This window comes from Scomber japonicus, chromosome 22 (genome assembly GCF_027409825.1).
Source record: "Scomber japonicus isolate fScoJap1 chromosome 22, fScoJap1.pri, whole genome shotgun sequence".
NCBI classification, from domain to species: domain Eukaryota; kingdom Metazoa; phylum Chordata; class Actinopteri; order Scombriformes; family Scombridae; genus Scomber; species Scomber japonicus.
This window is the reverse complement of record NC_070599.1, coordinates 13,230,926-13,257,762: the sequence shown is the minus strand read 5'-3', so window position 1 is coordinate 13,257,762 and position 26,837 is coordinate 13,230,926. Positions and strand designations below refer to the sequence as shown.

At 40.4% G+C, this 26,837-nt stretch overlaps 1 protein-coding gene across 1 annotated transcript in view; it reads right to left on the bottom strand.

The window, feature by feature from the left end:
• Positions 1-26,837, bottom strand: part of LOC128384387 (phospholipid-transporting ATPase ABCA1-like) — a 136,343-nt gene that overhangs the window by 11,330 nt on the left and 98,176 nt on the right. Inside the window, exons 39-47 of the mRNA XM_053343934.1 lie at positions 22,573-22,696; positions 21,168-21,297; positions 20,450-20,570; positions 14,722-14,784; positions 13,154-13,260; positions 10,712-10,853; positions 9,601-9,735; positions 7,857-7,960; positions 6,611-6,703 (exon numbers count right to left, since the gene is read on the bottom strand). Of these exons, the coding sequence (XP_053199909.1) occupies positions 6,611-6,703; positions 7,857-7,960; positions 9,601-9,735; positions 10,712-10,853; positions 13,154-13,260; positions 14,722-14,784; positions 20,450-20,570; positions 21,168-21,297; positions 22,573-22,696 (1,019 nt within the window). The remainder of the gene's footprint in view (positions 1-6,610; positions 6,704-7,856; positions 7,961-9,600; positions 9,736-10,711; positions 10,854-13,153; positions 13,261-14,721; positions 14,785-20,449; positions 20,571-21,167; positions 21,298-22,572; positions 22,697-26,837) is intronic.

Genomic DNA, 26,837 nt, shown 5'->3' with positions numbered 1-26,837 from the left:
ACTTAAAAATAAAAGCAAGCATCTTTGCACAGCCTTAAAGAAAATAATGAGCAGATAATGTTTAAAGTCATGACTGCATCACATCGTCACAAGTAATCCTTTCATAATATTTTACATTAGAGATATGATACAGCAGCTCAACACAGCATGGAGCAGCCATGGTAATGTCTAGGCTGCAGTCCTCTTCTTCATTTTCATTATTCTGCCTTAATCCTCTCCGCCACCCTGGTTGGCTGGAAAGTCATTCTTCCATGTAATTTAAAACAAACAACAGCCAGACACAGATAAGGGCATGACAGGCAAAAAACAATTCTGCTGCCGCCTTCCTTCATCTGAGGGAGTCTAGAAAGGTCACCCTCACCATTGCCAAACCTTGTGTTTGTGCCCGCAGGGGGGGAGGGTGGACGTGGGGCAAGAGGTCATAGCATGGCTTGGGTGGTCTGATGCTTTGATCAGGCAGGAAGTCATCCAAAAAACTTCCTAAGTTCCTGGGGGGGGCGCCCAACAGAGCTCTTGACAGAGGCGCCACAGGCAGTGTGAATGAGGGATGGATGAGATAGAGGGATGGATAGATAGATGGATGGGAGATGTTTGTACAATCAGTAAAGGGCAGTTTTGTTATTTAAGGCAGTGTTTAAAATGGGTTAATAAAAAAGCAAATTACAGTTAAAATGTTCTTATAGGGACATTGAGCATTTTTTTCAGGTCTTGTAAAAGTGTCGAATATATTTCCTTGCCCATAAAAATGCAAAAATAACAATGCTATTTTTTTGAATAAGCTGAAACCTGCAATTTTTTAAATGCATGCATATATCAGCTTGGAGTATTCCTCCTCCTCATCTTTTGGCGGTGGAGCTACATTTCCTGGCTACTGCCACCAAGGAACATTGTGAAACCACCAGAATCTGTGCTTTGTATTGGTTTTCAGTGATTTGTAGTGTGTGTCGGTTTCTATTTTGAGACATATTTACGAGCTGTTTGCATGCAATATGGTGTTTCAAATGTAATCTTACATCAGGGTCATTATCTGCTCTGTAAAAGTTATTACTACAGGATTCTTAAGCATGCAGAGTTCAACACAGACCTAATAAAATATCTAGAGTCATGAGCAATTTTAGCAGACCTTGAAGGATCTAACGCAGATGCTGGCCTTGCTAGTAAGCACAAAAATAAGCTGTGATAAAACTAATGTCTGTACAAGAACCACAGGCGCACATAAATTACGATATCCTCCAGCTATCAAAGGTGAAGTTTGAGTGCAGGTGGCTCTCAAATATGTACAGTACATATACAGTACACCATCTGTGTCTGTCAGTGTCTGAGCAGTCTTAATTACACCTATCGCTGATGCATTGTAAACCGTAATAAGAATCATTTTGTCATCCATCTTTGCCAGTGACACACACTTAAAAGCCGTAAACCATTTAGTTAATGGTACACCTGCAGAGCTGACACCGAGTGAGTGGAAAGGAGTTTATTGGACTTCTCAACGTCAACTTGAGGGGATTGATCCAAACTTTTAGACGCCACTCTTGTAAAAACTCTTCAGTTCCCACACCACATTACCTTAATGCATTAAAGGCACTTTACCCCCCTCTTTTACAGTATATCATGACGTACTTTAAGCAAGGAGAAAATAAGACTCAAGGCTGTGATGTGTGCTTAATGCAGGTACTCTATGAAGCGGGAATATGAATGATATCAATCAGTGAGAAATCCTGTGCTAGTGGGTGTCCTTCCTAACTGACAAGATTATAGGACAGCTTTGAAGCTGCTTTTATTGGTTCCTCCACTTCATTTGGGTTTACTTAACACCTGGGAGCTTTCATACCAGCACACTGCTATACTGAAGCACTATTTATAGCCTCTTGCACTTTTTTTTTGCTTGTTTATTTTTCCCCTTCTCCCTCAGCCTTTCATAAATTCCTACAAGTGTGACTGATTTGAAGGGCTCTATACCAGGACACGTAAGGAGGATGTTTTTAACAGCCATGCAGGAAGATAATGAAGGAGCTTCTTAAAATGGACGCCTGACTGCTCTGAATCAACTGCCTTAACCAAATTTTCAGCCCCTCTCACATGCTGACCATCCCTTTGGTGATTTAAACAGGCTATTTTGGCTCATTTGGGCTTTGATTGATACACAGAGACAGAGTTGTTAAAGCACCAGAAGGGCATCTGAGTGATAAAGACAGGGTCACCACTGAACTAAAGGGGGCAGCACTAACAAGCACTTGGATGACTGGGTTGGAAACCTTGCCACCTGAGAGTAGCAAAGGGAGGAATAAATAAGGGTAATATGGTGAGAGGTTTTTGAAGAAGAGGAGTATAGGGGGAGGAGGCGATGAGGGGGAGTGAGGCCTGCGAATGTGGGAGGGTGAGCATGTATTACATGTGAGCAATAGGGGGTCAAAATGTGAGAGCTGCCCCCGTGGTGAGCGTCTGCACTCCTTTCAGGAGCTTGTGATGAAAAAGAGATGGAGACGTTGGGGTTGGAGGGGGGCAGGGGGAAAGAGGAGTCAGCCCCAGCTTTGCAGGTCAGCCGCTCTCACCGTGTGACAATGGCATACACCACCTGCCTCCATCACCATGTGTCCCCTCTCTACTTCATCCCCTGCTGTCTGATGGAATTCTTCCCATCGGCAAACCGGCAACAGCTTGTGCATTTGTGATAGGGATGCAAATTTGAAGCAATTCCTTTAACACACAGTCCACCATCTTAACAACTGATTATCAGTTAATCAGTTAGTCATCATTAATGACATACGTTGGACATTATTCTATTAGAAGACGATTTTAACCACTGACTTGACATATGTTCGATGCAAAAATTAATTTAGGTTACATTAGGAGTTAAAAGAAAAGATGAGGTAAACACCAAGTTACTTGAATGATAAACTAAATAACACAAAATAGTGACTTCATATATGATTATGGAGTTCCTGTCTGTCGCTATGCAACAATCGACACAACAAAGTCCAAAGTATCAAACACAGCAAACGGCTGCACAACTTCCACCTTCATTAAAGGACATTAATTAGATAAGACTAGATGTGTTGGACAGATCTACCAATTAACAAGTAATCAAAATATAATCAAAAGCCTTCAATAGTAAATAAATTATAACCTTACTGAATAAATATAATAGCAAACATATTGCCTCAGTCTCCCTGCAACAGACTTCATTCGGAATGGTTTAATATAAAGTAATCTGCATACCTGGTCTACATGATAGAATGATGTGTGTGTTCATTGTTGCTAACGTTAGTCAAGCTGCTAGAAATAAAAGCACAAATAGTGTTGCACCAACTCTATCAGCCCTTTTACTACCACCGTTAAAATGTATTTATACTCAAAGCAGGGGAGTGTCGCTTATACCTCATCACTTTTGATTTTGTTGGACGTGTGTCACTTTCTGCTGTCTGACCTATCAGCCAGCATTAACTGAGCAGCTGCTTCTGTTCAAGATGCTGGTTTAACGTTAGCATGAGCCTCACATAGCTAAACCAGACAGCCGCCAGACAACAACACTGTGGCATGCTGTGATTTTTTTCTTCCTTGGACAGCAGGGAGGTGTGTTATCTGCTGTGTTAGTTTGTTAATGTTAGTTCAAGTGTGCAGCGCCGACTGTTCCAAGAAAGCTAGCCGTAGTTTCTTTCCAAGATAGCAGGGCGTGTTTGCAGAGCGTGAAAGGCAACACCCCACACACACCTTATTTGGATGGCCCTAGCTCCAAATCGAAAATACGATGCCAACTGTAAGTAGCAACTCTGGGCTTCAAACCAACTCCATTGCAAACCAGTGGGTGACATCACACGTCGCTATGTCCATCTTTAAATACAGTCTATGAACCCAACTGTATTAAATATTAAGTGGCTCCACCTAGTGGCACAACCATGTACTGCAGCAAATCTACAGAACATTTTCTTGCAGTTACACTGCACATCCCTCACTTTCTGCATTATCAATAAAATATTTTTCATCAGTTAAAATATTTATGACAATTAACAGACAATAGATTTGTCATTAACGTTTCTCATTTGTGAAAATCAGTTGTTCCTTTCTTGCATTATGGACTTAGATCTTGAGACAAACATGAAATATTGGATATTTAGTGTTTCACCCTGTAACACTGGATTGATGAGGCTCACAACAACTAAAACAATGGTGGATCACATGCTAAAGCAACGGTGGGGAACTTCAGGAGGGTTAGGGTTGTGGGTGGGGGGGGTAACACAGAAGCACAAACTTGTGGCAGGATAGTGACGAGAAAAGAAAACAGAGAAGACAGTCCTTAATTGCCTTTTCAGTCATTAACAGGGTCCCACACCTCATGAAACATTAATTACACCAAGCGCTGCGGAGATAGGGATGCTTAATTAGAAATTATTCAATGCGTGGCGAGAACTGAGCGATAGCATTTCAGCGGCATGTAAATTGTCCGTGTGAGATCTAAAATAAGCACGGCGAAAATCTGTGTCGACGTCATGCTTATCTGGCTTCCTCTCACTTTCTTGTCTTGTGAAGTGCGATTCCTCTTTACCTGATAGCATGTTGAGTGAAGTAGGACATGTGTTAACCCTCTGTTCTCCTCCCTTGTTTGCTCCTTCTACCCCTCCCCCTGTTCCCATGGCTCTTACCTATCCTATACCTCCTGTGTGATTCATAAATTATTTACACCACCCTGCTCTACCCCCTACAGACAGGATGTAATTGACACAGAGGATCTGTCAATTTCCCTAACATCTGGGAGGGACTGATTGGTACATCACTCTCCCACTTCAGCCTTTTGCCTCTCAACTCTCTCTCTTTCTCACTCTTTTTTAGTACTCTCTACAATCTAGCTCTTCTCCCTCCACAGCAACATAAAAGCCCAGCCAATGATATGACATTAACGCTCTTGATGGGAAGTACCCTTGACACTGTTGCCCCCTCCTTGCTGTTCTAGGCGTTTCCCCTAATCCCCTGCACAACTTGAAAAATGGTCTGCTCCACGCCTCATCCCAGGTGTATTGATCTTTCCCTCTACCCAACGATTGCTACCACATATTCCTGTCGTGTGTGTAGCTGTGTGTGTGTGTGAGTGTGTGTGTGTGTGTGTGTGGAATGTCCTTCCTCTTAAAAGATCACACAATGGAGTGGTAATAATGTCACCAGACTGTACCTAAGGTAATGGATCGGCCTCACTGTTACATGCAGGGCTCGGGACATAAGTGCTGGCCTTGGGAAATGTCAGATGAATATCAGAGAATGGACCTGAGTGCTAAGAGTTAAGGGTAGGGGATATCTGTAATGGAGACTAACAAAACACATTCAGAAGCATGTACAAAGCATATTAACGGTGTGCAAAGGGACAGAGAGGGTGGTAATCAAATTTATGGGTCTAGAGAGAAACAAATGTGAAATTGAGATAATGGTGAAAGATTTGGGACACTAACCTGAGGCCCACAGACCTGACTATCTGCATATTTGCCTCATATATGGATCTTTTCATGTGAATGAATGACATACACTATTGTTACACAGTCTTCAACGCACAAACGTCAATGCAGATAGAAATTGCAGGTGCACATAATATTCGGGGAATAGTGTTGTCATTTTGGAGATGTGCTTACTCAGGGCGCTTTCGCACCAACAGCAGTTAGTGTGCACTAAACAGTCCATTCGGACCAAAAGCTCAGTTTGTTTTCGTTGGTGTGAAAGCATCGCACTCGGGTGTGCACTAAATCAAGCGGACCGAGACCTCCAAAAAGAGGTGGTCTCGGTCTGCTTGACTCCTCACCAAATGCCGACCTACCCGAAGATGAGGGAACGTCAATCAGACCAATTTTGATTCGTTTGCAGGTGTTTTACTGCCTGGTGCGGACCAAATAATCGAGCTAGTGGTGTGAAAGCGCCCTCACTTTCTTGCCAGAGAGTTAGGTGAGCGTATTCATCTACACTAAGTATGAAGCGAGAGCTAGCAGCTAGTTAGCTTAGCATAAATAATGGAAAGAGGCTTTTAAAGTAACAAAATCCACCAACCAGCACATCTAGAGCTCATTACTACTACATTATTACTAATTACATTTAATATATCTTGTTTGCTAGATGTTTCTCCATTTCTAGCCTTGATGCTAACCTAAACTAAGCTACCCAACTTATGGCGGTAGTAGTGAATTTACCAGTATGAGAGTTGTGTCAAACTTCTCCTCTAACTCTCAGCAAAGAAAGTGAATAACCATATTCCCCTAAGTGTCAAACTATTCCTTTAATAATAAACCCATGTGGGGTTCATGCTCGGCTCTACTAGTGCTGCATTTTTGAAAAACTACATTCTTCTTTGCCTGTCTCCAACATGTATAGTTAGCTGCACCAATAAATGATAAAAGACTTTTGATTATTTCCTTCCTTTTCTGAAAAACTTTAGGCATATTCTTTTTATCAACAATATAGATGGTGTTATTTATAGGAAACAATATAAATAATAGAAGACCTCTGTGAGAGGTAGTGATTACGTTCATCTTAATTCAAGCTTCAAAGCTGAGCTGAGCTTCAAAGGTTTTGTGTGTTTTTTCATTCATACCGTATATTCGAATAATGAACTCAGCGGCAAAAGAAAGACCCTCACCTGCTCTTCAGATGCTGGATGCTCCCTAGACACTTGAAGCGCCCATTTACCATGATGGCCATGCGAGTGCACAGTGCTTCACACTCCTCCATACTATAGAGAGAAAAAGAAGGAAATTTATCTCCATAAAGAGACAAAGCAATAATACCAGATGCTTGAGTCTTTCCTTGAAGATAAAGGACAATGATGTCTTTAAGCTTGTCTTTTTGACGTGATAGAAATATTTCAGGATAGTTTGTGATGTCTGCTTGTCCTTCCCCATAAACTCATACAAGACTAGAACACTGATCACAAATGCTTTTTATTCAGATTAGAACTCATTCAATTCAGACTGCGTCAACACACATTATTTTGATTTAGTGATACTTTTTTCTCATTTACAGTTGAAATTTGGTTTAGAGCATTTTTAAATGTCTACTTTGACACCTTAAAGGGGCGACAAATGTGGTAATTAGAGGGAGAGGATGGGACCATCTGTAGTTGTTATTATCTCATTTTTTTCTTTTCAATGTTGGGCTGGAGCACCAGTCATTTGTAGTTGAGGCAAGACTACTGAAGCCTTTCTGAGGAATGGTGCAATTAGGATTATGACTTTGTAAAACCTGGTGAATCTGCCACTCAACAAAACAAAACCACCTGGTCATGCCATGGACGATTGGATGCAGCTCAGCCACATTGCCTGGGACAACAACAAATGCTTTTATTTCCCCATGAAGAGAACACATGTACTGAGAATAATATATTCCAAATGAAAGAGCCACACAGATTATTCACACACGCTGCCAGGAGCACAAATGAATCAAAAACCTAGGAAATTTGGAAAATGGTAAAATGAATAGGCATGTGAATTGTTAAATGTTCCATATCGACTTGGACTATCAAGTTTGAAGTCTCCAAGACCAAAAAAATGAGGCATATAATTTCTTTCCTAACTCAAAACCTTGTCCAAAATTGGATGGCACAAGTTGGAAAAACTTATCTTTGCTCCAGGACATCTTGGATAATGAAAAGACTCCAGCACTGATATTGACAGTTTCTCTTTTCATGGTGAAAAAAGAGCAGCAGTCAGTCAATATGCCCTCAAGCTTCAGCCAATATTAACTACCATGCAGGAAACAATACCTTTCAAGTAAAGAGCAACTCGAATCAATTATAACAATATTTACAGCTACTTTTATTTAATGGACAACTGGGTTGCTCTCATTTCTTTATTGACAAAATACATAGATAAAGAGTGATAGTGCACCTGTGTGACGTGAGAATGACAGAGCGTCCCTCTTTGATGACACTCAGGATGCAGTCCCATAGGAAGCGACGGGCTTTGGGGTCCATGCCAGTGGTTGGTTCATCCTGCAATAAATAAAACCTCAAACAGATTAGTGAAAAATAAAATGGAAAATGAACAGCAATGAGCAACATTATATAGTTATCACAGCTCAATGGGATTGATGAACTATGGGATTTTCTGGAATGACATAAGACAGATCTCTTCAGCACCATTATAAAAACATCAAAATAGCAAATATCTTTTGGAAAAAAGGCATGGTTTTATTCGGCCAGCAGAAGCCAGGAAACTTTTTTGTCCAATCTATGCCAAGACACATCATGCTTTACTAAGACACTTGATGTTTTTGTCACCAATCTTTATATGTAAACATAAATAAGAGTATAAGTGATAGAATAGAGGGACAGAACTGAAATATATACAAATATAAATACAAATATACACAGAGACAAACAGAGGAAAGGAAAACAGGTGAATTTAGTGTGTACTCAAACCACATATGCACATATAATGGAAACATACTAAAGCAGTCTCTGACACAAGACACACAGTCTCTCAGAGACTTTCTGTTTCTTTTTCCTCAGGGCTAGTCTGTCCATGCACGATTAGAGAGTGACAGTACTCAGTCCATTGGCTGGTTTCGTTCCAGGCTTGGTTCCCCCTCACTAGAAGAATCCTACAAATCCCATGGGGTATTTCCATCACCGTGCCCAATGTGTCCTTCTGCAAACCCAATGTGGCACTGCCTCAAGGCTGCCTGGACTCCCTGGGCTAGCACACAATACTGAAACTGACACAGACACTGACAACACATTATCCCACTGCCTTAAAGTGAAGGCTAGCCTGGCACAGTTGAGTAAATAAGAAGCTTTGGAATAGTGCAGCTCCATGGCCTAAGCACTGAGACAGAAACCAGAAACGGTTGGAAAGATTATTCTGTAAATGTAATTCCATATGGATAACTCATTACATGACCATATTTGTTAGTAGCAGCATAATCTGATGGATTGCTTTTTGATGAAAAAAAAATCATGGGAGTAATGCATTTAATACAGTTTACAGGCAGCATTAATGCTTTCAATTTTAGTATTTCTGCTTAGTAGTGACTGGGACATGGGTAAACGAGTCAAAATGGCAGTTATAATGATATTCAGACATATGGAGCCCACAGTGTGACTTGAGGTAATTAAAATGTGTCCTTCTTAATATAATGGACATGACTTTCTAATGCATGTTAAAAAAGGTTTTTTAAAAGCAGTGATTCAGTGATTTAGTGTATTCTGAGACATGCCTTCTCATTCACCTTCCATTGGTGAGAAAAAGCTTTTGGTCTCACTTTTAAGACCTGGTGGATAGGAATTTAATAAATGCAAACAAAGTTCTGTATGTTCCACGTTTCTCTGAAGAAACCTATCTTTTTTCCATCACCACATTCTGTGGGAAATTCAATAAGGATTTGCTAGTTTGATCAATTTTGTGTTTTCTACTTATTCTTTACAGCATATGCTACCAAAAACGTCTACATGCCATCATCTTCATCCTATAGTCTACTCTTGTGTTTGTAAAGAGAAAAAGAACTGATCTGCTGTAATCCAAACATCTGCACATCAATATTGATTTAAAGTATCACACCCTTAAGTCCTAATACAACAGCAACGTATCACATTTTCACCATGTACAACATATCAATAAATTTGTATCTCACCAGGAAGATGACAGGAGGACAGCCGATCAAGGCCATTGCTGTGGAAAGCTTTCGTTTGTTCCCGCCGCTGTATGTACCTGCTGACTTGTTGGAATATTTGACCAGCCCCAACTTCTGGACCCCCCACTCTGCCACCTTTTGGAATAAGAAAACAAAACAACCATTATGGTGCAAAGAAGAGTGTTCACAAGGCCACCGCCAGAGCTGTCTTTCTGTGATGGATGATATTTTGACTAGGATATCCAATGTATTAAAGCTCTATAGCTTTCAAGGACACGGCATGACAGCTGGCATCACTGTAAGACCTTAATCACAGGCTGCTAAAGTACTTTGGTGTTCTCCCTGCTATCTCAACATTGTTTTTCTAAACACCAGCAATCAGGAGCATCGCCAAAGTGCACAACAAAGGCAGGCTGTAAGGCTAAAATACATGTATACCATTTACAGCATATTCCTTGCACTTAAATGTGGACATGTGTTACTGCTAATACAAATATGACTACACAGTTGTTCACTTTGGATCTAGAATTGCCACCAAATAAGGCCAATTGCAATGGGCCCCAGTAAAATGAAGAGTTATGCTAGCAGCGTAGAACTGGGTCCCCTTGCACTGCAGCTAAGAGATCAAAGCCTTGGCGCTGGGTCTGAGGCCTACGGTCGCCGCCAGCCTCTTCCTCTTTTGATCTTACTGTTGTAGAGCGGGTGGTGCAAGAGGACTGCTGGGAGGCCGCACAGGGCCGGCCACACCACTGGGCATGGTGAATAATGTAGAGCCATAACCCATAGCTGATACTTTTCTACCACCGGCCATTTTTCATTATGTATGCCTTCTCCTATTGAGGTTATCTATCACTTGGATGTGTAATTCAGCTTGCCCTACATGCCTCCTAGTTGAAAAGTATTTTGATGGTACAAATACAGAAATCTGAAAGAAAAAAAAACATGTTTTTAAGGAGTCAAGCATTTTTCACCTCTTTTGATATTCCACTTGACAGCTAATCTACATCGGCTTGATGTAGTGCTTGACAGCAAAAGCCGTGAGTGAAACAATAACTTAACTCTGCTCTTAAATGTACAAGGACAGGAAATAGGAAAAAAATATTATCGTTACCATGGTGACCTCTTTTTCTGGAACCCCTCGTAACCTGGCATAAAACTCCAGATGCTCTCGTCCGGTCAGCAGATCATCAAGAGCATCAAACTGGGGACAATAGCCCAGGTTCTGGTGCACGTCTCTCATTTCTGTGCGTATGCTGGGGATAAAGACCATAGTAGTGATTTGACATTGAATGTCACAAATGTTTGAGATAGTGGATCTAAAGATTATATTAAATGGCTTTGAAAGAGAGAGGGTATGACATCAATATATACAGTGAGAACAGCATGAAGGCCAAGAACCACACTTTTAATTTATGTTATCCACTGTATTTTAAAATACAGATTAAAACTGATTTATTTGCAAAGAGTCATCACATATTGAAAATAACTTGCTCAGAAAATCTTTTCTGTGTAACCCTTTCAAACTAATATAGAACAGCCAAGTGATTCATTTCACATATGGGCAGATTATGGGACAACAGCCCCTGGGCTCAGACATGTTAAAGCCGCTGACAGAGGTGCTGCTGTTGGTTCAAAGACTGCAGCTGAATGTCATTATCTAGTTAACCCTGGAGATTAAGGGAAGATGTCTAATTCCACAAAAAAATAGATAAATAAGTTGCCTTACATTGGAGAAAAAACAACGACAAAACAAACAAAAACACACACACACAAAAACATTGTGGTTCTGCAATCAGTTTTAGGCATGCAGGTCCAGGTGTACCAACGTGTGCCCTCTGGAGGCCAGTAGCATCATGTGAACATGCCCTTTTCACAATCTATAGTATTAATATTTTTACCGCCTACAGGCAATAAATGTTACAAGTGATTTCCTTTCTTCTCTTTACAGCTGCTCTGTTTTTTAAACATTATATTGGACTCATTTTTTCTCCTAAAATATTATTTTTCAGGAGTGATGGTCAGCCTGAGGGAAGCTAAATGTGATTTGATCTGTCTAGAGGCTGATAGATCTTAACAAGGCCATGGTGAACTGAAAGCTTTACTGGGCTGATATGTTATGTTTTAGCTTTTATAAAGGGAGTTGATAACAGTAGATTATAATCTATAGCTGGTACCAAAACAACCACTGCTTAGTACTTTTAATTAACTTCACCCCTAGAGTGTGTTAATACCAGCCGTATGTGGCCTTGTGTCAAACTACGAATGACATTACAGTTTATCGCCAACAATAATCCATGTTCTACAAGCCATACAATAGGAGCAGTGGTAGCACTAAAGTTGCCATCATACTATGGGGATGCTGATTTTTAAAAAGGCCAATCAAAACAAAAATGGATAGAATTGATTTAAGGTTGTTTGGCAAATACATACATGCTACATTTGTCAGAATATAATTCATACTATTTTCTGAAAAGTTTCCATTAAATTTAGAAATGTTTGGAGGCAAAAAGTGTGACTTTTTAACACTGTACTACAGAATGGTCATTACGGGCAATTCGCTTATTTACTTTTTGCAAAGAGATGTTTGCTTAGCTGCTATGCCGAATGCAGGTATTCCTTCTGAGCACACAAACATAAGCAAGGAAAACAGTTGCCAGGAGAGCAAAAACTTGCATTTAAGAGATGCAGCCTCTCTTCTGCTGTTCATTGTTCTTTCCAATGCACAGAAAGCATAATGAGCTGAAAACAGAAGAGTGGGCGTCTTCACATCTGTTTTTCTCGCTTTTCAGTTTTCGCCTCCCCTAAAGGTCTCCAAGATTTTTCTTTGATCTGTGTTATCCACATTAATCAACATTAACACTGCTCGGTTAGGCCGTGCTCTATTCAGCTTTCTTTCTTTGTTGAACACAAAGTCAATTACCAGATGTATTTATGAACAACTGTAGTAACCACGGTGATGCAAAACCAACCACAGCTCACACTACACCATGCTCAGATATGCTGCCTTAGACATGAAGGCTGAAGCAAAGGAACACAGTTGTTTGTTCCTAAAAATAAGGAAGAGCAAGTTTTCCTTCACTCAAGTGCTTGAGTCTCATATTGCATGTGTCAAGGTATTTCTTTGGCACATACAAAGATTTTCTTATACCTGATTGTGTTAGGCAGAAACAAAAAAACTGAGCAAGGTACAAGGCAAGGATGTGAAAAGGAATGAGATATGTGCAAGATGTGCAAGACGCAGAAAAAAAGTGAGAACAGAGTCTTCTGCGTTTCAGAGAATATCGCAGTGAGCAGACATGAGAGTTGAAAAGGCAGAGATGGCACAATGTATAAGAGAAATCGAGATTACCTAGCCAAGAAAAACAAAGATGGAAGGTGTGTGAGGTGGAGAAACGGAAAGCTGTGTTATACAGAACAAGAGTAGCGGAGAAAGGCTGTGAGCTATAAAAAAAAAAAACAACCCACACCTCAACCCGATCCCCATCTGAGCAGCCATCTTGGGTGGCTAATTATGATGAGTTACTTGGTGCACTGGTGGGATTTAGCGCCTCACCTGTATCCATTTAGGAAGGCCTCTCCACCGGAGACTGGGATGTCTCCTGTCAGCATTTTGAACGTGGTGGTTTTCCCAGCCCCGTTGATTCCCAATAAGCCGAAACACTGGTGGAGACAATGGGGAGGCCTCGTTTAAGAGAACTGGGTTTTGTAGAATGAAGCCTCATTGTTAAACAGACAGGAGATAATGGTGCTGGATGGCATTACAGGTATTCTGTATGTAGATGCGTTTGTTTTGAATAAACATCATCCATTAACCCCTTTAATTAAGTTCATCCATAGACTGTACAGATATTTGTTTAACGCAAATAACACAAACTAATTTATAGAGTTTGCATGACTGGTTCAATGTTTAGCAAAATAACAATATGACATATTTCTGTACTCAAACAAAATAACAGACACTCAATCAGGCACCCAAGAGCAAATACTGTAAAAGCCAGAGTGTCCCCAACAGTGCTACTTTCCTCCTCTGTAAATTGCTACAACAGACACTTCTTCTTTTCTCGCCGATACTGCTGATTGTATTTTTTTCTCTCTCGAGGGCATGCAGCAGGAAGTTGTCTCTGCGGAGCCCTGTGGTCATGTGACCCGCCTTAGGGGCTCTGGCTCCGGAATAAATATTTGATTTCTGTCATTCATTGATCCCTGCTTGTTTGTGACCTGTTCTTGTGAATGCATAGAACAGGGCTAAGCTTGATGTAAATAATGCATGGAAATGCAGTGTGTGATCAGCAGAGCCCTGTGATTCACAATATTCCACTGGCATTTACATTGGGCTTTGGGTAAACAGTGGCAGGGAGGTTGGATACCATCGGAAAGCCCACCAAGCACGAATGCTTGTCAGCATTTCAGATTATGTTTAAATCAAGTTACCAGTGGTGTGTGTGAGTATGAATGTATGGGCATGTGTAACATGTTGTAATGAAGGATGCTTCACGCTGAGATTTAATACATTTTACACAGATATATCCAAAACTCAAAGTTTCTTTAGTCGCATTAGATTTCATTAGTTTAATTCCTTGCTGCTAATTAACAAGCTTACTGAACTTGACATCACAGGGACCTCATGCCTTCTCTACACAGGCTCTGTTGCTCTAGCAATGCTCTTCTAGTTGCCTGCCTGTGTGTTTTTAGCACACACATGCTTGGCAACAATGTAATGGCAGCAAACAAGCCCAATAAGGAGATTACTGCTCCTCCTAACGCTTTCTCTAAGCAGTGCTTGGATGATGTTCTGATTCGACTCAAGAAAATAAAGGCAAAACTGAGCCAAACACCAATTCAAATCTTGCAGACTATAAATCAAAATCCAGACAGAAAATGTCATATTATTATAATATTCAAAATGTTTGTTGAATGAGTCTAATTTCAGTCAATTCATATCCAAATTGTATTTGCAGTGGCAACACAACAGCCATAGGAGGAAATTATTGCTGCCATAGAAGTGATGCAGATTGACTAGAATCAAATGTGTAAATGGAAGAAAGTCCTCTTACACAGGCAAAAGCAAACAAACTACAAACTAGAAAAGGTGCTTGTGTGATTCAGTAGCATTTGGCTCACCTCTGCGGCAGGTACGCCCACACATAGCCTGTCCACAGCAGGGGTGCTCTTCCGAGGGTATACCTGCAGGGAGTAGACAATAAAATGAATCAACCAGCCAGCCAAAGAAAGAGAGAGAAGGCAGGGGGCAGGGAAGGGTGGGGTGCAGACAGTGAGAAAGATAGCAGTGAGGATGGCATGAGAAAATATGGAGCGATAGACCAGTGCAGCAGGGAAGAGGTGAGATGGAAGAAGCAGGTGGTGAAAAGAGGGAGGGAGAGAGAGAGAGAGACAGAGAGAGTGAAAGAAACAAATTTTAACGAGAGGGGATAATTTGCAAAATTCAGAGCGAGCCAGATGGGAAAAGGTAAAAAAAAAAAAAAGGGAGGCGCTTGCACAGGAGGGAGAAAAATAAGGACATTAACATTAGTATTTGTGACAGTATTCATGAGGAAATTTGTCTCCACCTTGAGCACCTCTTCAGTACCCTCAATAACCTTCAACACACTCACAAGTCACTCAATATTTCACATATGGACACCAACTTTTAAGTGCAGCAACATTTAGTGGTTTCAATACGCAGAAAGGTGACTTTGGTGATTAAGCACACTGTCTTGACTCCAACATTGTCCTTTAAGAAGTCATTTAAACATGATATAAGTATATATAACGAGACTTAAAGCAACAAGGCGTAGAAGCAGGTTGTGAGGGAAAAGCAAAGACACCAATGACACACTCCATAGCAGTGGGTGGCCAACCAAACCAAACCAATGATCCAAAAGATAATAAAATACTACTTAGAGCTAAGAGAAAAATGCATATGTGGGTGGTAATTCTCACTGTGAGCGACCTCTTCTACATTAGATGTGGTCATTTGACCTCTCGTTAATCGAAAAATATTGATCAGTGCAGCTTTAACTAATATACACTGTATAATTAATATATTTTGATATGTTGAAATTATGGGAGTGTGGTGATTAGTTTTGGAGGCATGCTATCATTAAGTGAAGTTAAGATCAAATTTGCTGGTGGTATAAGCAACCGATTGCCAGACATACCAACACTGACAACCCTAGAACTGCTACCATGGTTAAAAACAGCAAACTGGACCAAATGAAATGCAGAATCTCATCTCTCAAGACACAAGAAGAGAATGAAACCTCTCACATTCTGCCTGTGAGTCAGTATCCTGCTAAGATTTTGTAGCAACACGAGAAAAGAAAAAAAAAAGTGGTTGATGTTTTTTTTTCCCACATCTCACTTGAAAACTTTCCACGCTACATCCACCTCCACCCTCCCGCTGACCGGCCTCATCCATACGCATTTGCATTCGAGTCTACATCTTCTGAAGATCTCTCCAGAGGTGGTAAAGAATCCTCCACTTCAAGTGAATGGGATTTGTTGATACTTAAAAAACAAAAATACCAAGCAAACGTTGAACAAAATGAGGTATTTAGTGCACGAGGTGTTTTTCTACATCCAAGACTATGTTAGGGTTTGATATGTTTTCAAAGTGGATTGAAAGCAGCGTTGCCTTGCACTTGCATGAAAAGACAAGACAAGGCCTTTGTTGTTGTTGCTGAGTGTGACAGTTAAAACATTTAAAATTCAAAACCAAGGACAGCACTGTGCCCCTTTGAGTTATGAAAGAGTGGCTGTTTTTATATTACAATTTTTAAAAGTTGTAAAACATAGTCCTCCATGTGTGCTGTATGTGTTTACATGCAGGTAAGTGAAGTGTCAGAGATTGAAACTGTGATTGTTCATTCAAACAGAAAAGTGACAGTATATAGAATAGATTTCCTGTACAGAATCTCTGGACCAAATATCCATTAAAAAAGTCAACTGTCCCAGCTGTAATGCTACTGGGCAAATGTAAATTTAGAACTGCCACTTTAAACCTGACAGACAGTGACATTGTGTTTATTACAGTTGGCACATCAAAAGCATTTGATAAAAGCAGGAGGTGCATACATCCATCATTTTTTTAGTGCCATCTGGCAGCTGCACTAAGTACTTATCAACCTGGATTACACATACTACTTTTTAGTGATAGTTTGCAGTGCTAAAGCTACATCAAAGCGCCAGATACATGTATGGAGGAAGGCAATTAAAGGATAATTCCCCTCCGACTCAAGCACCAAGGCAGCTGTCACGATAAGCATGCAGACGTTTAATCAGATGAGACAGCTGAGAGAATGTGATGGTGGCAGTTGTGCAAACCTAAAATGTAGATTCAGGTTAGAAGCTCGCAAGCATTTGAGTGCTGAGTGTTATACCTCAGGTAGCAAACCGTGACACTAGCAATGCTATATTTCAAAAGGACTCACTACCATGAGGTCCATCCATCCTAAAAATGTCTTGCAGTTCTATGAGGTGCCACCTTGATGTATGCAAAGGCAGTGGTTCTCAACCTTCTTTGTTATACACCCACAGCCGTATCAGATGAACTCAAGTACACATTTATCAAACTGGATTTTTTAGTTTAGTTTAAAAAGTGGTTACTGTTACTGATATTTTTTAACCATGCTGCATGGCTCAAGGTAAAGCAAGGCAAGGCAAGGCAAGGCAAGGCAGCTTTATTTATGTAGCACACTTCATACACCATGGCAACCCAATGTGCTTTCCATAGGGATAGCGATGTCGGTCTATTGGTCAATCCACCACTGACTGACATTCATGGATGGATTGAGCCTACTGACTATACTAATCCTCTGACTTTTCCTCCATTACCACCCATGAGGTTGACATTTTTGTCTTTTAGTTAAATCTCTTGACAATTATATGATGGATTACCATGAAATGTGGTACAATTATTCTTAGTCCCCAGAGAATGAATTCTACTGAACAATGCTGATTTTTCCTCTAGTGCCACAAGACTTATCCAGTGAAACATCTCCTATACATGTGCATGATGAATTCTTATTGCATTTTGTAAAGATGTTGATGGTTCCCAAACAATGATCCTCTGATTTTTCCTCTCAACACCATAAACTTCTCATTTATGGTGTTGAGTCTTGTCACCTATTGGATTGCCATGAAATTGATATTCCCGACAGGTTGAGTTGCTAACACTTTGGTGATCCCCTAACTGCTCCTTAAGCACTAGCATCATATTTCACTTCATCTAACATTTTGGTTTATCATTAAATGTATCCTAATGACAGCTAGGACTGTGACATGGTGAACATTATACCTGCTTCAACATGTTAGCATTGCCACTGTGACAACACTTGGATTTGTGTATGTTAAGGAAAGGTCTCCTTTTTTCAAGTTTTCATTTGTACAACCACTGCTTGGAATGACAGAAGCTGAATCTTTCAACCATGTATCCATTACTCTGGGATATGTAATTCAACTTCTCTTTTCACTTGCTAGTTAGCATTCATATAATGGTAATTGCAGCATATGGTCTTGCGGTACTTTGAGTGCTGCAAAAATGTAATTTCTGAGGGGCAAAAAGGGGAAAATACTATCAAAGACATGTAAGCCAATGTCAGTACTTGAAAACTTTCTCTGTCAACTTAGTGAATGACTGGAAGGTTAAAATGACAGCACTGGGCCTTGAAAATGCTCAAAGACTGACACACTTCCATTACAGTCTCCATCGATTACAGTGCAGACGCTAATACAGTGACTAAGTGGAGGCTAGCAGGTGGGGCGCCTAGCAAGGCGCTCCTGTTTAGAGCAGCAGAAAAAGGAAGGGGAGGAACGGAAATCTGACACATGATTGATGGCCTGTCGATCGCTTCAGAGGCATGCTTAGATTTATGACAGGGTCTATCCTGTGGTGCATGGCCACCGAAGCCATGTGCTCATTGATCAATTTGTTATCTACACCCCAAATGGATGGGGCACAGCTGTGGTGGGAGTCAATGAGGGCACTGCAGGAAGAATCCTGATGCCTTCTGCCACTGTACTGCCGTTTTTGTGTGATGTTGGGCCACTGTGTCTCTTCTGAAAGAAATATTGTCAACCATGCAGGTGCACATGAACAATAGCTCAGCTGTTTGTAAACAGCAGGGAAACTAAATCAAATCTAATGTATTCTTAAGCACTATTTAAAGCTGTATTTACAGTACAGTGAGTTTTTGCTGAAAAAGGAACATTTCCACAACCAGCCACATCTTTTCACTTTGTGAGATGATTTGTAATACATTACAAGCTCAACTGTTTTACCCAACGCTTGTTTGATAATTACCCAAGGGACATGGGGTACGTCTGCATTCATGAGCAATGAGTGAAAGATTAAGCATGGTGACACTGAGAAGACCGAGGGAGTAAAGGAGTGAAAAAAGGTGCTAAGAAGCAAAAGGCTGTTAGATCGTCCAGATGTCTGCACTGGAGCTCGCTGCTGCGGTGACACTTCCTGCTGCCGCGCCACCCACAGGGAAGGAACATCTGCCAATGGATGAAGCGTTAATCCCGGTGGTGTTGAGGCACGAACTGTCACGCTCAACTTCACCTACCGCAAGGCAGGGAGGACCAGAACTGTATAGGAGCACAGACCTTTCAGCCCTTAAAATGCAATTTTGTTTGGTTGTGCCCACTCACTATGTTTATGAACGTGCACAGCTGCAGGCTACCAATCTGTCTTTCTCATTTGCTCTGCAAACTGAATAATGCAGGTGCAGGTGGAGGAACAAACTTTCAAAAGCCCTCCCTCACAGGCACAGATAAAGGTGATTTCTGCGATGATCAGGGTTTTTTTTTTTTTGGTGCAGGGTGTAACTGCACGTACAGGGTTGTATAATGCCAGAAAACAATATGAAAACTGTGTATGAGTTTTGGGGTTAATTGCTTGAAATGTTTCTTTTTGTCAAAGGTTACACGTTAGTGTAATAATGTAATATGAATTAGAGTAATAGTATAACTAAGAATGAGGAACTAAAACATTAATTTAAAAAAATCATAAATACATAGTAAGTCATATGCAATGAATACAATAAAATGCTCAGAATTAAAGGGAAGTTATTATGCATTTACTTATTTTCAGTTTTATATATACAAATATATAATGTTACAATGTCAGATGATCATATTAAATGTGGCCAAAGTGTCAAAAATGAGGTAAATGTATGTAGAAGTAATCCTTGTGAGCAAAAAGCACAGGCCTCAGACTGCTCTGCTCTGAATCCAACGTTTTTTTTCTATTGTCTAACCCAGCTGACGCCAGCTTGTGACACATTTCTTTATGTGGAGCTGGCACACTGCGAATGTTTTACCATTACACAGTACAATAAAGTAAAATAAGTAGTTTACCTGTTGGGGGTGTGCTGGTTGTCTGCAGCTCTTCATCAAATATCATCATCACTGTGGCTGTTTCTGCTTGTACTGTTCCACCCTGCATTATTCATTAACTGATTTGCTGAACAAAGAGCTCCAAATATTCCATATGCTGTTGTTTGGACCAGTTTTTAGTGCCAGTATTCAAGCTGAGCTAATTCACTGAGGGACATTATTTAGTCATTTCAAACCTTTTAATTTGAAGCAGTAAAGAAGGAGATGTTGGGTTTGCAACCTAACTTGCAACTTAATACGATTTTTCCGAATACTATATTCAGATTTGGCTCCACCAATAACACAGAGTCCAGAAGACAGAGTTTATCAAAGTGGGATCAAAGCTAATAACTGACCAATAAAACATAAAACAAACTGAAATAACAAAATGGGAAAACCCACATCAAGCACTATTCAGTACAATTAAAGCAACATTTTAGCAAAAGGTGAAAAATGCACTGCACATTACCTTAGTCAGATCACAGATCCTCAGAAGGTCGTTCTGGGTCCTGCCCTCATACACCCGCTCACGTTCCCGAGCAACATCGATATCCTCTTCCTCCGCAGATAATGACTTTGCTGAAATAAGCCTGGCAAAGAGAGTCAACCACAGTTGGCATAACACCCTTCATTAAAATTAACATGAACTCACGAGACAAATTATCTCGGTCAAAGTTTAAACTCAGTGAAACAATCTCTGCAATTTTCATAAATAGCAGAAGCCACATGAATTAGTTTCCATGCCAACCATGCTTTTGGAGGAAGTAGACAGGGGAAAAAAAGTAAATTGGGTAGTATTTGCCAAATACATTCACGGCGAAACAGATGTTTTATATAAAATGAATATACAGTACATGACTAATTTAAATGGGATTTGAATAGGAGACATAAGGTTTATCTCAGTGAAACAAAGACTAGAAATAACACAGAACAGATGGAGATACAGTACAGATGCAACTAAAGGATATACAGTTCCAGTCAAAAGTTTGGACACACTTTCCCATTCATTTGAATGAGAAAGTATGTCCAAACATATGTCTGGTACTGTACATTGAAGACATAATGAAGAAGCAATGAGTAAGAAGAGTGAGGTCAACAATGAACAGAAGAATTTAAGAGTTTTTAAACTGTTTTTGGCCTTAAGACAATTTCCAGTTAATTTAACAGTTGTTGACAGCAGCTGTTACCTTGGTTTGCAGAAGAATTTATACTGAATGAGGATTGTGACGGCAAACATGACAACTCCCTGAATGGCCATGGCACAAAGGTTCTTTCCCACCATCTCCCAGCTAAGCGGGTCCTTGAATCGGTCCTCCCCTGATAAAAGAAAGGAGAGAGTGAAGGAAAAAAACTAAACATAAAATGATATGGAAATGAACCAATTTAATACACATATGGCAAGGTAAGTAAATTAATGGATTATTAGTGTGTGTCACTTCAGGTTAGTCATGTATTATCTACAAGTTCACAGGATGATTTAGCAGAAACATTGTCAAAACAAAAAGGAATTACCAGATGTGTGTTTTATTTCATGGACAGCCAAATATATCTTTGTCAAAAGTTAGTGGAGAGCTGGAATTTGTCATTTCTTTGAAGTGAGTTTTAGACACATTCATTGGTGAAAGCCAGCAGTTTAAAATACCACTTAGCCTAAAAAAAAATAAAAAAAACGCTGTCACCGAAGTCATGTAAGGAAATCGCTGACATCCTGTACTTTTCATGTTGAAGGCTCTTTTGGCTAATGAACACGTAAGTAAACCAGTGACAGCCCCCCACTCTAATCACTTTCAATTCTGCTCTCTCTTTTCCTCCTCCTCTCAGCTTCTACAACCCTTGAGCCTGAGGGGGAGAAGAGTAAGAAGACAACAAAAATGAAAGCGCTTTCAGTCTCATTCTCTGGTAAATAGCCCCACTCCACACTAGCCCTTTTAAGTTGTGATTGCTTTTCTCTTCCTGCTCTCCGCTACTGCCGCAAATGATTCCTCAAACCACTATTTCCTGCTCCATCTCTCTACAGATAAGACTACTTTTCCTCTTTTCATGTGCCTCTTTGCCTCTTGATGGCCTCCTCAACCCCAGCTCAACATCGACAACCTTGTTCCCTTCCTCTTCCTTTCGCCTGACTAAATTTAGCATATGGAGTGTATGACCCTAGAGGAGGTTTGGGAGTTATGTTACTGGTCAAATATTCCTCTCGCTGGTGGGATAAAGAGCTAGGATGTTATAATGAAATAGCATAGGGTCCCTTTAAAAAAAGCATGTTTTCCAAGGGCTATTTAAGGCAAATGCAAGAGCGACAATGTTGATTCTGGCAAGGAAAATGTTTTCAGACCATGTTTCGTATTTGTTTTTCATTAAGTATTGACATTTCCATTCTACTTCTCTTGAAAGCTCTATTAGTGAACCATAAATCTGGTTTCTATTGAAAGAAAAGCATGTCAAGGCTTTGTAACTTACATTTCTGCTCTGTATTTATTTTCTCATCCTATTGGCAGACAGTTGCACTTTTGTTATAATTTTAGAACTTCACATTAAGCTAAAGTAATTATTAAGATGGATATTTTCTCTCAGTGATTAGTTGTGTCCTCTCACCAAAACTGCTGAAGAGTGTGGCCATCGCCTGGTTCTTGGCCATGTCAATCAGCCCTCGGCCCAGACAGAAATGCGGGAATATCAGCAGCACCTGCTTCACTATGTTGTTGATGTGGGAGACATTCTGTTGAGGGCAACACACACAAACACAAACACACACACACAAGAAAAAACAAAATGTAAAAAAATGAGTGGCTTGTGAAAGCTTTGAATATTTCAGCCCTGACTGGGAATTAGCCAACACAAGCCCAATATTTTGAATAGCCGCCTGGAATCAGCAGAGGCCGGAGGCGCGAGAACTTCAGAAGACAGTGTGTAGCTCCCTGACGCGAACACAGATAATTAACAAACATCCTGCGCTCCATTTGCATGCTGAGCGTTGTTGTGCTGTGAGGGCTCCAAATGGCACTGCAAGGAAGCACAGAGCATCTCAGTTCATCTGGTCTAGTCTCTTGCTGTTGGAATACTGTGTGAGATATGAGGTGGAATACAGTACAGTACGTGTAAACACAAACTGATGAAGGTAGCACTCAGGTAAGCAGATGCTCACCCTTAAAACCATAACTAAGGATTGACATTTCACTGTGTTTGTCCCTTGATTACTGTAATTCGATTGGCAGATTAACCCTAACCCTAACCCAACTGAGAAAGAACACAGAACACAACAGGCACTCTCTCTCTGTACTGTATACAAGCACAAATCATATTGTTTAACAAGCAGCTAGTCTCATCTTGACAGGGCCTTTTCTGGCTACAACTTGTCTTTCTCCCCCCTAAAATGTCCCTTTCTCCCTTCCTCCTCCCTGAGGCTACAATTCACAATTCAAGCACAAAAGCAATGATTAATTAAATGGCGACACAATGGACGCGGCTGTAACAGACCGGCTCATGAGGGGTGGAAATAAGGAAGGAAGCTGTAGAGGAAGGAAAGGGGTGAGAGAGGAAAAAGAGAAAATATTACTACGTTTGGTGCGGCATGGTGTTCAAAAGCAAGTTCATGCATTATGCATACTGCTTCATTGCAGCATAGTCTTCAAAGCCCCTGCATACATGTAGGGAGTCTATAAATTTATCATTTCCGTTTTTGGGCAAGTCCGTGCAAAGAGTTGTTGGGGTAAGGGGTAGCAGTGTATTTTGTTCTGTGCTGTGTGCAAGATTTCCAGATGAAATTATGCAGGGATACTTGTAATTGTGCTGTGATTTTGACTGAGTAAGCTTTTAACTCACAGTTGAGGATTCGTGCACGCAGCCTTCTGAGTCTATCAGCCTTTAAAAACCATCCAAAAGAAAGATGTAAAGATATATTTTCATCAAGTAAGTTTACTTGATGTCTCAATAGACACTACTGGCACACATTTGCTTTCTGTGCTTTTTTGTCCTCCACGTAATCACAGAAGAGGAGGCATGACCGAATCTGATTAGAAAGGATCAACAATGTTTTTATACTGTAATTGCTTCAGTACGTACGCTAACCCCACATTCAAGCTGGAAAGTTATGTCGGTGTGCCTAAAGTCCTTTAGCTCAACCTCATCCTGAATAGTCTAAACCATTTAGGGGTGAAGTCATTTACAAACAATGAGTAATGATGTGAAAGGATCTTATCTTGTTTAACACTGACATATTGTATTACTGTTCCTGACACATCATGCAAGGGCATACAAGTCAAAGAGAATAAATCAATCTGAGTTAATCTCTTCTCCTTGTGGTAAAACATACAGTAATGTTCAAGATCAAAAGTGGGTATATGCATATATGAGATGATTTTTTTTCCCACCAGTAGGTGGTCACTGGCCTAGTTTCTCAGGCAGATATGAGAGCATGATGAAAAGGCTTCATTGATCATAATGTCAACGCAAACCTTCAGATGTCCGGCAATGTGTTCAACAATAATTCATCACTCCTTTTATCTACATTTACACATTTGTTTGAGGACTAAAAGGAACAAAAGAACTGCAATCACAATTCATAGATACATTCTACTCTAAATATGGATGAGATATCATATGAGAAATTAATCTCTCTCAAAAATCAATACATCCCTATTCATTAAACTCAGAAAATAAATATTACAGATCATGCCAATAAACGGTCTGTTGTATTGCATGTGAAATGTTTAAAATTCTCATTTCAAACTCTTCTTCTTCGCTCACTGGAAACGGAGGAGCAGATTTTGGGGTTAACATTCTCTTTATATTTGTAATTCCATTGCAGTATAGCACACTACCTTCTTTTGTATTTAAATAAGGAGAAAAAAAAAATTCTGCAGCTGGGGTTTGCTGTAGGAGAAAAACATGCACCTAAAGATGACATTAACAACTATCTTAACTATCTTTTCTTGCTGTTTGCAAACATTTCATCTCGAACATATTGCTATTCCCCACTTGTTGGAAAATATATGTAAATGTTCACATACAAACACATCTTGAGACTTTCTAAAGGGCACTTACACAGATAAAGAAAGTCAAATAAATAAACAGCAGCAATAACCTTGGCTGAATGGAGACCATTTGTCTGGCAGAGGAATGTGAAGAGACCTAATTTCAGATCAATACATGAAATAACAGATCTTATTTTTACTGGGTGTTCATCAAGGAGATCTAAGAGGCTCTTAGTCACAGATGATGAAACGCTGGACAATTTTCTCCCTTGCGTTTGTGCTACATGCCCATAAATCATTTTCAAATGCTTCTGAAGGTGGTATAGTCTGCGAGGCGCTTATCTGACCCATATCGCTACATGTGCTTATTCCCACAGCACAACTTCATTCATAATGCTAGGAATCCCAATGAGAGTGGACAGACACATTATTTGGCTCGAACAGTCTTGTTAGACATTTTATGGAGATAATATCCATACTTTTCATGTGGAAAGGTGGGAATCCTAATCCTAACCCTAACCCTAACCCATCAGCACAGAGCTGTGAGGAGTTTGTAAGGATTGTAGCTAAATGTGGGCTGTAGTTGTCATGCCATGTTTTGCACAGGAGTAGTTATTTTGAAAAAGACTAGGGGAAAAAGAGACTATGTCAGCACAAGCCCTTGCTAACCTGAGCTGCCCTGAACACATGTTTTATAAATATTGATTTATGCTGTTTTTGCTCTGAAGCTTATTCAGTTTTTGTTATGACGCTTAGACTATTTACTACTGCATTTTACGCCAATTTAAACATGCGGTCAATGAAAGCTGCTGGACATCACACAGTGGTCTCAAATTACACTACATGAGTTAGGCAGTACCTGTCCACACTGCCACACCTATATGTTTATCCTAGAAAATCTATAAGTGCCTGTGGTTATCTCTGAGTGGCACGTGGTGGAGGTATTGACTCAGACACTGCTTCAAAAATACAAGGCAGGCTGGGATTGATGCAATCCACAGGGAGCTGGACAGTCCTGGGGGGGAGAAAATCTCCCATTGGTCTCAAGACAAGAAAACTGGGGCACCGAGTCTGTAAACTGCAGCTCTGCTTTCTCACTCTGTTACTTTTTCTATTTCCTCCCTTGGAAAAATTGTGCTATGGCCAAAAGGGAGATAGATTCACCCTGTGCTTGAAAACAGATTGAAGCCTGTAGATTTACTTTTGAACGACATTGTTTAACTAATGCCACTGCTGATTAGTCTAAAAGTGAGGAGACAAAGCTTTGAAATGGTAGAAGTTGCAAATAGACACTCCTAGATTGAGCTGTCTATCCTCCCTGCCTAACTGGGGCACACCGGGGCACTGTTGTATCTACATTAGCTGCTTTTTGAAGTGTTCCATAGATATATCCACTCTGAACATGGAAAACCTGTGTTGGAACATTCGTCGATTGATGTTGACCCATCAGGTTCTCTTATCAGCAGTGAAATCAAGTCAGATTAGGAGAATTATCACGAACCCCTGTCCCTGTCCAGTCTCAGACGATCCCGAGAGAAATGCTATCTTCCTTACTAATGCCTTCGATAAGAGACGTGCGCAGTAAATCCGTCCCTTTACACTGCCAGTGGGCAACACGCTGTCCACTAAATTACCAACAATGGCGCCCTTTATGAGTAATATGCTCCACTAACACTGTATCAATAAATACAGTTAATGCAGGGACAGCAAAATGGCAATGATGACTTTCTTTGAGGAGAGACGTGCCAGCCGAAAACGCAAATTGATAATGAATGCCGCTGATAATGAAATCACAATGTAAATGAGGCAGCCTCGTTAGGAGACGGTAAACATCCCATGCCATTGCCGAGCACGACAGAGGAAACATCAAGTCAGAGGCGGGCGTGT